The 11,666-nt window shown below is 40.6% G+C and overlaps 1 protein-coding gene across 2 annotated transcripts in view; it reads left to right on the forward strand.

Annotated features, from left to right (window-relative positions):
- The window catches only part of LOC143989065 (cytochrome P450 2K4-like), a 51,434-nt gene extending 42,476 nt beyond the window's left edge, over positions 1-8,958 (forward strand). For both annotated transcript variants that reach the window (XM_077489076.1, XM_077489077.1), the window contains exons 9-10: positions 4,214-4,355; positions 5,716-8,958. In XM_077489076.1, coding sequence (XP_077345202.1) covers positions 4,214-4,355; positions 5,716-5,894 — 321 coding nt within the window. In that variant the 3' untranslated portion in view covers positions 5,895-8,958. The remainder of the gene's footprint in view (positions 1-4,213; positions 4,356-5,715) is intronic.
- Positions 8,959-11,666: the final 2,708 nt, after the last annotated feature.

Below are 11,666 nucleotides of genomic sequence, written 5' to 3' on the forward strand. Positions count from 1 at the left end.
CACCTTTAAGAAAGATGTATCTACCCTGGTCATCTATGAGGGTGTCTTAAATTTGGAAGGGTACATTTTTGGATAAGAGTATGGAAACTACTTTAGATTTAGAAATTGGGAATGTAAGGTGATAGCTGTTGGGGAAGTAGTTATTTGTAAGTTCAGGGACTGTTTTGGAGTGAAAATGTGTTTCTTGCAGAAAAACTATGTTTGCTTTCATGCTACGCATTCTAGATAAGATTTGTGAATGTTTTTTCAGGTATATTTAGGCCTTTGGCATTCAGAGAGGTGTCATGATGAGTGTGGGGTTTTAAAGTTTTGGTTGTAGCGTCCTGAGGGAGGAAAGGCAGAGAGGATGGAGTGGGTAAAGAAAAAAAAAAAAGGGGGGAAAAGAAAGGAAAAAATGAAAAAGAAAAAAAAAGGGGGGGAATTGAAGGAAGGTGGGGTGGGTGGGGAGAAGGGGGGTGCTTTGTATTGAAGGTTTTTGTTAGGTGGGGGTGAAGGTCAGGTGACTATAGGATGCTTCAAGGGTGGGGGAATGGTAATACCAGATGTGAGTGTGAACCTGTGGTCCCACCTGATAGGTGGAGGGGGATCCGGTGTGGGTCAGCGAGGTCTACCAGAGTCCACTGTAAATGGGGGTGGTAGGTGACGATCTACTTGAGAAGGCAATCGCATGTCCCAATGAGGTAATTAGGGAAAAGAGGTGTGTTCATGATGAACTCAGTTGGGGAACCTGAGAGCAGTATGGCTTCCCTTCTTGTCTCATCTGACTATATTAAGATATTCATCAGTTGGGCATGGAGAGAAAGTGGTTGTTTGGGGTGAGGAGGAACATCAAGTCTAGACATCAGTCTCAGTGTTTTGTCATCAAAATATAGGTTAAACTTTAAAACATAGCGAGAAAACATAAACAGTTCATATTCTATAACATACCAGAGGTCAGAGGTGTAGTAGGTATATCTGGAGAGTCTCCATATCTTGAGAGAGACAGTTGAGAGGCATAGAACAGTTGAGAACATTTTAACTTGTAACTTGTGGTTTATATGACACATTCAACAGCAAAAACAGTAGTACCCTTAGGTATTTTAGGGAAGAGGGGGATTTACTTAAGCATGGTGTAATAGATATGCATTGGCAATTCTTGCATCTTTTCTAGATTGAAAAGTAGTTAGTGTGGCATGGTATTGGAGGTATGGGGAAATGCCCATGTTCAATTGAGTAAAGAAATAGATTGCAGGGTTTTAGTTATGCTAGAACCCTCAATTGTGTATATCACCCTTGGACATCAGATTATGTAGCTACAACAGGAACATAATAGAGGTAAGGATTATGATTATCTGTCCTTAGGGGGATCTCGGGGAAAAATTGAATGGTCATGCATATACTATTCAGCCAACTTGCATGTAGGGTAAAAGGGTTGTGGAAGGATATAGTGTGGAAAAAGTTGGTGGGTAGGGATGAAGAGGAGATTTTGGGATATGGTAGGGGAGATGAGAACAGAAATTAATGGAGTTAGGAGGAGAGTGGAATCTCGGACTGGGAGAAAAGTAATACTGGATTGGCCGGTTTCTACCCTATTCCTAAAGGATAGGTTTAAGAAGATGTAAGGTAGAGGCCTGTGGGCTACCTGATCCCAGTCATTGATGAGATGGGGTTGTTGTCAGAGTCCCGTATGTTTTTGAAGGGGTATAGAATCCGATTTTGATGGAGACTATGTCCGTTAGTCTAGCTTCCTCTGGTTGTTGAGTGTCGTGGTTCCACAGGCGGTTTCCTGCGTTTGTTGTGGTAGAAGTTCACTGGGACGAAACAGTACATTTTGCTTTCATAGGGGTAAGCTGTAGATTGTTCTATTTGAGGGGGTAGGGGGATCATGTAATAAATAATAAAGGAAAGCACTTGAATCCACTCAAAAATTGAATTCAATTTAGAGGATAATTCCGTCAATATGATGGGCTTCCTTCCCAGGAGCAAAAACGTATTATAGAGGCAAACAATGAGGGAGGATGTGAGACCATAGTGGATTCACGAATGCTCACATCGGGACAAGAAAGCTCAAGAATTTAATAAATTAAAAAATGGTAAACTTTATTAGAAAATTCACGCAAACATCTTAAACGGTAAAAAGAGGCACCACAGGTGAGTTGCCAATCAAAACCCGTGGGGTCCTTTCTATGACAATACCAAATATACACAGGTGAAATAAATGGCTGTAGAAAAATGTGTAAAAAAGGATCAAAACAGAAAAACAAAAAAACAAGACATGTGGTATAAAAACAATGCTAAACACTGCTATTACATATGTAGGGTCATCCCCCTCCTATGTTCCCTCCCATCTTCCCTATGTACCCAGCTGAAGCTGATAGTAGATGAATGTGGGCCAGGCAAAAAATGCACACAGTTCTATCCAAAAATGTCCATTTTGTAAGCCGCATCTGATACGGCTTACATAAAGCACATTTTTGGATACCAAAAAATGTTATCCTATATAATTGCATATGATAGTCTTGAGCTTTCTTGTCGAGATGTGAGCATTCGTGAGTCCACTATGGTCTCACATCCTCCCTCATTGTTTGCCTCCATAGGGGGATCATGCAGATTTGAGGTTGAAGGGTCAGTGTCTTTGTGTAAATTTTCTGTATGTAAGGGGTAAGTCATTGTTTGGTTAAAGAGGCCCAGGTGTAAAAGCTGGGTTGTTCAAGCTTGTCTTTAATCATGTTACTCTCGTTTCCCTTCTCTTTCGTCCGGTGAGTAATATTCAGGGGGGTTTTTGTTCTGCGGTGTCCAAGGTTAGTGGGCCAGTTGATTTAGACCATGTTTCTAGTGAAATGGCTATATAGACTGAGGTTAGCCTTATCCACTCTGTGGATCCAGGGTGGTTGTAAAAATGTTTTTTATCAGGGAAGGCTAATCATCCTCCTGGGACCATGGAGCATAAAAAGTCATGTTCCAGTAGTTTTGTGCATAAAACAAGTTGTATGGTAGTGTGATTTTCATATGGGTACATGATAGTGTTTGATGGGGATAGAGTTTTTGTGTCATGCAAAAAAAAAAAAGAGAGAAGGGGGGGATGTGAGTTTTTTTACTTGTCTAGGAGAGGCTAGCTTTGCGATGTGCTGGAGAAGCAGTGGGGCTGCCATTTCTTGGTGCTCCGGGGATTCTTGGTGGAGAATATGGCGGAGGAGTGTGGGTGCGGTGACAGCTGATGCTAAAGTTGCCTGCTTCACCGATGCTGTCCATGGAGGTGGCTCTCCAAAGTGGTGGCAGTCGGAAATCACTATACCAGCCTGGCAGGTCTAATAGTGGGATGGCAAGAGTATTGTAAAAGTGATCCAGGTCTTCTGGTACTTTAAGTTTTGCTGTGCAACCCTGATGTGTCACTTAGAGGCAGAAAAGGGAATTTCCAACGGTTTACTTTTACCCTGGCTCTCTGTACATCAAGCAGTGGCCGCAATTCTCTTCTGCACTGCAGTGTGATATTGGAGAGGTCTTGGTATATCTTTATTTCAGTGCCTTGAAATGTTCCCATGTGCTGTGTGAAGGGGGCTGTGTGCCCTCCCTCAGCTCCCAGAGCTCCTCTCATCTGTAGAGTGTAAATTCTGCTCTCTGCCCCCTGCCTTCTGAAAGCTCAGACAAGTTTATCAATTTTGCACTTTGAAGGGATGTGGAGAGGAGAGGGCTGCAGGTACAACTTATGTAGGATGATTTGTTTCATCTCTGTAAATCACCTAAGGCCATTCACTTCACTGGGTATATGTAAGGGGTTTACAACCACTTTAAGTTAAAAAATGCACCTTGCAGTGCCTCCTTCATCCCCCCCACCACCATGCTGCAAGATTTAAATGCTAATTTGCTCATCTCTGCTCTCCAGTGCTCCAGGATGTGGGCAGGCCTTGACCATCCTCACATACAGTGCACGATTGCTGAGTATGCATCGTACAGAATAAAATAAGAATGCTAGAAGGGAATCTGAATGAAAGCCGTTTTAGGGGACTTTGGGGTAGCTATAGTAAAGTATGGAGGAAGCCCGCGGGAGCCAAGAATAAGGTAAGTATAGCTGACTAGTTCTTGGCCATTAGGTAAAATTAGTGAATTAACTCGTGCAGTGGTTAGATGTTCATTTTATTCCTGGACAGGCTATTTCAATATAAACATGTTAACATACTGTATCTCTTTATGTTTTGGTTAAATGCTAACTGGTTGGTAACTATTTTTCCTGCAGGGAACCACAGTCATCCCAGTGCTATCCTCTGTCCTGAGGGAAAAGTCCTACTTTGAAAAACCATATGAGTTCTACCCAGAACATTTTCTTGATTCTAAAGGCAATTTCAAGAAGGTTGATGCGTTCATTCCATTCTCTGTTGGTAATACACATGTTTTTTGCATTAATAATTTCATTGTTGGAAACAAGTTTCAAGTAGCACTGTTAAACTTCAAGGACACTAAACCTAAAACCAATATCAGCTATTACAATATCTGATGAACACATGTATATTGTGATTTTACAGAGGTGGAATGCTTGCTGCAGATCCCCCCCGTCAATGGCAGCCCACCAGCTAAAACTAGAATATGTGGGGAGTATGTAGCACTAGGAAGAAGCTTGACTCAGTTACAGAGATCATGTTGCCCATTTTCACTAGGAATGAGAGAAAATTTGGATTTTTAATTTCACAAATTGGGAAATGTTGGCAACATTTTGATGAAATGCATTGAAGTCAATGGAGAAGGTAACATTAAGGTAAAAGTAAGGTGGTAGGCTCATCCATATCCGATCTTCATTTCTGTGCTATGCAAAAGAGTCTATTTATCCACAATGTGAGTCAGCTACATCAAAGATCTTAAAACTGGAACCCAGGGTTTCATCCTTACAACTAATCACTAACAAAAAAAAGCTGCTGTGCAGCATCAGGAACCAGATTAGGATTTTCAGCGCTGAGCTCCGTAAAAGATGATCCACCATCATCTGCACATCTACAATGCTAGACTACCAGTCCCTGGCACCTGGAAACAACATTAGCGAGGGAACCAGACAGCAGAACGAGGTAAATAAAGGATTGCTTTGCAAGGAATGAAAGAAAATTGAGTGTGCGAGAGGGTGGTTAATTTTTGTAGGATATGGGCTAAACAAATAAATTCCTTTACTTTCCCCAACTGAGCCAAATTCTTTTTCATTTGTGTCTCATGAGCTCTCCCTCCCAGACACTGCAGCTCACAGTGGAGGCTGTGCTGTCCATGCAGAAAGCAATGGGCAGGGTTGGGTGGTGCCAGGTCCTGAGTGGCAAGCTTTGAGCTTATCAATCATTAGTGACAATGCTGATAGCCGTGTCCCTCTGCAATAATTTTTCATCCAACTGTAGTTCAGGCAGGCACAGCCAACACGAGAGTGGCGCTTCCACTGTGATTTCAGGAGCAGAGTAGCATCGTTACCACACCATCACTGAAAACTGCATATGGTAGACTTCAATGCCAGGATCAACAGGTATTTGTGAGACTTTGCAGGGGACTATAAAGTGCAGATGGACTTGAAACTAAGTGCATGTTCTACTTTAAGATCCCATTACCCTCAGGCTTTATTTAGGCTACCCTTACATGGACCAGCCAATCAAATATCATGATTTTGCACTATTCTGATATTATCTTGAAGGACCATTCGGTCCATTTTATAAACAGATGCAACTTTATGGCTAATTCAAATGAACCAGATAATTTTCTTTATTTTCTTAGGAAAAAGAAGCTGTGCTGGGGAAACATTGGCTAAGATGGAACTGTTCCTCTTCTTTACAACACTGCTGCAACACTTCACCTTCCAGGCCCCTCCAGGAGCTGAGCTGGACCTCACCCCTGCACTGGGGGCCACAAACTCCCCATTACCATATGAAATCTGTGCAATCCCCAGAACATAGATTAAGTCTGCCTTGAAATATATAGTAATTTATTAAAAATTGCATCTTTTGTTGAAATGAAATAAAAAAAAAAAACTTTTCTGCTAAAATTATCGATTCATATTAGGGAATTGTAGTTGTTCCTTGAATGGCTAATTTAAGATGATGTGTTTTTAAATTTGAAGCCCAGCTATTCTGTAACTGGTGGAAACTCTCAAAAGAAAGGAATCAACTCTGGACCAGCAAGGCATTACTCCATCAATGGCCTAAATTATGCAGAATCTTCCTTTCCAGCTGGGCCTAAAACTTAAGTGGCTATATGGTTTAGGGAATGTTTTATAGCATCCTGAAGTCTGCATCTTACAGCCCATTCATAAAAATGCAAGCTGAAGTTTGCAGCCAGTGGTGCTCCAAAGAGTTCTCTCTGCTTAACACAGCAGTCAGTCTTTGACAGCTTTTTATCCTTTCTTTCATTCTTTTTATTACACTCCATGGGCTTTGCTCTTTCACTCTGCTTTATAAATACATAAACACAGCTTTATAAATTATAAACAGAGCTCAAAAACATGGATATTGTTTTTCACATACTCTAATAATAACTTTGCCAACTGGACAGCAGCATACATGTTCCTGTTATATGGCGTTCTCAGCACAAATTAAACTGATGTTCTTTTTTTCCCCCAAATAGAGCTTTATTTTAGGGGTATTTGATCACCTCATTCGGTTTTTATTTTTTGCAACAAAAAAAGACCAACAATTTTGAAAAAAAAAAACTATATGCTATAAAGCATACCTAATAAAAAAAAAAGTAAAAAAATCTAATTTATTCATCAATTTAGGCCAATATGTAGTCTGCTACATATTTTTGGTAAAAGAAAATCCCAATAATGCAGCATACACATGAGCGGAATGTCCGACAGAAAAAGTCAGAAGCTTTTCATCGTATATTCCGATCATGTGTATGCCTCATCTGACTTTTATTATGAAAATTCTGATGGACCTAGAAATAAAACATGTTCTAAATATTTCCAACGAAACCAATTCCTATCGGGAAAACCGCTCGTCTGTATGCTGTTTCGACGGACCAAAAACGACACATGCTCTGAAGCAAGTACGAGGCGGAGGCTATTGGCTACTGCCTATTGAACTTCCTTTTTCTAGTCCCATCTTACGTGTTGTACGCAACCGCGTTCTTGACGATTGGACTTTGGTGTGATCATGTGTACGCAAGACAGTTTCAGCGGAACTTCGTCAGAAAGACCTTCAGAGTTTATACCGACGGGAAAACCGGTCGTGTGTACGCGGCATAAGCGTATATTGATTGGTTTGTAATGGAGACGATCAGCAACTTATAGCGGGACTACCACATTGCGGTTGACAAATTAGACACTAAGTGAAACTTTTGACACATCTTTTGGGGACCAGTGACACTAATAAAGTGATCAGTGCTAAATAATATGCACTGTAACTGCACTAATGACACTGGCAGGTAATGGAGTTAATATCAGGGACAATCAAAGGGTTAAATGTGTTCTCTGGGAGTGCTTTCTCATTGTGTGGGGGGTGCTTGTGCTGTAAGAAGACAGAGATTCACATTCCTACTTAGCAGAAACACAAGATTTCTGTTTTCTCCTGTCACAGAACGGTGATCTGACTTGTTTGACCGCTGTTCTGTCTGCCTTGGGAATGATTGGCGGGTCCTGGTGGACATAGTGTCCGCTGGACCCGCTGATTGGGTCCTGCTGTGTCCAAGACCCAGGGAACAAAATCACATACATGTACGAGATTTTGCACTAAAGGGCCGCCTTGCCACAGTATATCTGCACGGGGCAGTCGGGCAGCGGTTAAAGGCATGTCTTCAGGCCCATATACAGTATTTTAAAAAGATCAAAGCTAAAGTGATGTCAAAAGGCTTAAAATGTTGCTGGACAGCTCCCCGTCTTAAAATATTGATGATCTGGCCTTTTGAAAATCCTGCCTTGTGCCTTGTTTCTGGTGAACCTTGAACTCCTTGCTCCTCCCATTCCTATTTAAGCCATGCCTCTGGTATGTTTGTCAGATTATTGTGCTCTTCTCCAGCCAATATCTTTCTCTTGTCCCTCCTGCTGCAGCCCATATCTTTACTACTACTTGTTACTAACAGAAAATACTGTGGTGTCATGGCTAGGGTTGCTGGCATGCATTGTAAGCTTTATGGGTTTTATTACATAGTTGTTTTTGACTTGACTTTTTTTTTCAGTATTACATTTTATCATTTTTGGAGTCCATAAAATACATTTAACACATATAAAGCACATGATTCTTATTCTGAACCCTAGAAATGAAAAGGGCCTCTTGTACTGCATTTCATTGTTTTCTTTTTTTACTTGATTTTGGTTTAGTGTTTTATGTGATGGAGATGAACATGTTTGCAATATTTTACAAGTGGGAACATAAACAAGTTAGGAGTTTTAACATTTGTTTTAAACAATATCAGAACTTTTTTTGAAAAATAATAGGTTTAGCATTGTTGAACATACTGTCAGGAACTTGATCACCTGATGTTGGTAGGTTCTGGTTCCTGAACCAGAAGGTTGTAGTTCCGGTGTTTACCAGTGGGTGTGTCCCAGCAACCAGTAGATCTCAGCAATTAGTCTTTACCTGATGCTGGCTGCTGGAAGGGTATACAGCCCCTCCTTTACTATTTTCTCTCATTTCAATGTTTTGCCTGCTAGCCAGATTCCACTTGTTGATTCATCCTGAGCCTTATTCCTGATTATGATCCTGCTCCTACTCCTTCCCTGTACTAATCAGGAGGAGCCATTGCTCCTCCTGATCCTGTATATCTTGTGCCCTGCTGCTTTTTACCTGCTGCCTTTGCTTCTGATTCCAGCTCTGGCCCCTTCATGACTGTTCCTTGCACTTCAAGTTTTAACCTGTTGATCCATGCTCCCTATTTTCTATATGCTGTATTTTAGTTTGTTTGCTTGTTAGTTATTTTGTCACTTGCTATATTGTTCACTTATATCTTCATGTTTGCTGCGCATTCCATTTTCTGGTGTTTGAATGTGTTTTATTTCACTATTAATAAACTTCCTTTATTATACACAGTCTTATTTTAGTTTCCTAAGTGCAGCTACATGGACCCCTGCTGCTGGATGCCTACTTTTGGTATCCCTGACACCTACACCCATAAATACTGGCTGAAGAAATACTGAACATTACACTAACCTAGCAATTCTTCATTACTAATTGCTAATTACTGTGAATATTCAATGATACTGATAATAAGGTTTTAAAGACACATTCAAGAATCTACAGTTGGCTACACATTATACAATTTTTTATACAATTTTCTTGTACAAATTTCCTTTAGATTTACCAAAACCATATAATATGAGGTCAAACCTAAACACTTTCAAATTGTATGCAATCAGGCATGCCCTTGCACCACATAGTTGAAGGTGAATCTAAAGTAACTTGAACAACAAAAATGATATAATGTGTATCTAGCTTAAGTGAGTATACTCGCCATACTATGCCTAATTTTTAACATTTGTTTTTTTTTTCAATTCTATCCAAAAATAATTAATGACAGTAACGAACAGGACTATTTTTTTAGAATACTATGTTTTATTTTTATTTTAAAAGCATATACATTTATATTTATGATGGTTGATATGAAGGTCTTGACTAGAGAGTTGAGCACAAATACAGATATACATATCATTGTGAATCCATTCTGACTCTCTCTCTGTACGCCAAAAGTGAGTTTGTCTTAATTAGATCAACTTTTATAAGATACGAACAGCTGGTATTTTTTTGGGGCTCAGGCACTGCTCCACAATGTACAAGTGGTGCAAACTAGAGCTACCTGAATTTGGCGAACAAGTCGGTGTCAGAACCAAAAGTGGCCCAGATATTTCTTGAATTACAAGAAACATCGATAAGAGTAACTAAAGCCAAAAAAGTGGAGCAGCAGCTTTTTTTGAATTCCCCATCTGGCTCTTCTCCTGTGGCTACCTAGTCTTATCCATGTTTGGCATGGAAAGTCTAGGTGTCAATCTCAGTGAAATCATGATTATTTTTGCCTCAATCTTTTTGTAACAGAACAGAACAGAAAAACTGAAAAAAAAGATCACTCAGTTTAGCTAGTGAACAAAACCAGCTAAGTGGTTCCAAGGACTATTCAGAAAACGCAGTCCCATAAGGCTCTGACTTTTTTATTTTGCATATGGTCTTTAATGTTGGCTAAGTGCTTAATAGCTCTGGAGAGATTTCCTTCTTCACCATCTTTTGCTCGTCCGGTGTCATAGCGCAAACTCCTTCGGATGCTGTAAGATACAATGTGAACGTCAGGGTTCAGGTTAAGAGACCAGTACCTATAGCAGTAAACAGGTTCCCAACAATAAGCTGATTACGTACACAAGCAGATCACCCTGGTGGATGACATGGGCTCACATGAGGTGCAGGGTCTAAGCACTAACTGTTATTCATGTTATTCAGCTACTTATGTTGGAGATGGGTTTTGCTGCTTGTTAGTACCAGGTCACAGTCTTCAGGATCAGGGTCCTTAGAATAGCCCCACCAGGAAGTGAGCAATCTGGGGTCTAGCAGCAGAAAGAGCAGATAGGGATCAAGCAGAAGCATAGTCAATGAACAAGGTCAGTAGCAAGTAGAAGTAAAGATACAGATGGCAGCAGGAGAGACAAGAGCAAGATATTGGCTGGAGAAGAGCACAATAGGCAAACAGGAAGTGCAAAGGCATGTCTAAAATAGGAAGTTTATGGGACGATCAAAGGGTTTAAGTTTCAAGAGAAACAAGGTTCAAGGCAAGATCGTTTAAGGAATTGTCCAGGGAGCTGTTCAGCATCTCAAGTGGCTCAGCAAGAAGAAACATTGCCAGGCACAGCAGAATTTGCAGTTTCAGACCCAGGTCCTGACCTACAAGTTCACTGCCTATCTGTTCTGTGATGCCATGAACCTTAATGCCGCGTACACACGACTGAACTTTCTGACAGTCTTCCCGATGGACTTTCGGCAGAGTTCCGACTGACTTTCCAAACGTCTAAGTCCGTTAGTTTTGAACGTGATGACGTAAATGGGACTAAACAAGGAAGTTCAATAGCCAGTAGCCAATAGCTGCCCTTGCGTCTTATTTGGTCTGTCGGACTAGCACACAGACGAGCGTTTTTCACGATTTTTAGTCCATCGGAATTGACTCTGTATCGAATTGTCTGACGGACTGATGCCATCGAACCTAGTCTGCCGGAGAGTCCGGTAGTGTGTATGCAGCATAAGTCTTAAAGTTTCTTCTTTACTGTATTGGATCCTTCCTCTGTAGTATTTAGCAGCTGTAGAATGATGTATCTCATCTTCTGTAGCAATCCGGAATTTGTCTGGATATGAAAGACACTTCCAGAAATAATAGTAAAAAAAGAGTCAGGCTTAAATCAGTTTCTGGCAAGTATGCCAGGGCAGCCTACAAAGTAGTGGATTGATTTTGTTTAATTCTGTATGCACAATATGCACATATCTATTTATTTTTATCATAATACAAAACTCTTATGCCGCGTACACACGAGCTGATTTTCTGTCAGAAAAATCTTGAATGGTTTTTATGATGGAATTCCGCTCAAGCTTGGCTTGCATACACACGGTCACAAAAAAGTTTGCTGAACTTTCGACCGTCAAGAACGTGGTAACGTACAACACCACGAAAAGCTGAGAAAATTATGTTCAATGCTTCCGAGCATGTGTCAAATTGTTTTCGAGCATGGGTAGGAATTTTGTGCGTCGGAATTGCTACAGGCA

The sequence above is a fragment of the Lithobates pipiens genome, unplaced genomic scaffold (assembly GCF_037356315.1).
Source record: "Lithobates pipiens isolate NorthernLeopardFrog02 unplaced genomic scaffold, aLitPip1_a1.2 Scaffold_18, whole genome shotgun sequence".
NCBI lineage: Eukaryota > Metazoa > Chordata > Amphibia > Anura > Ranidae > Lithobates > Lithobates pipiens.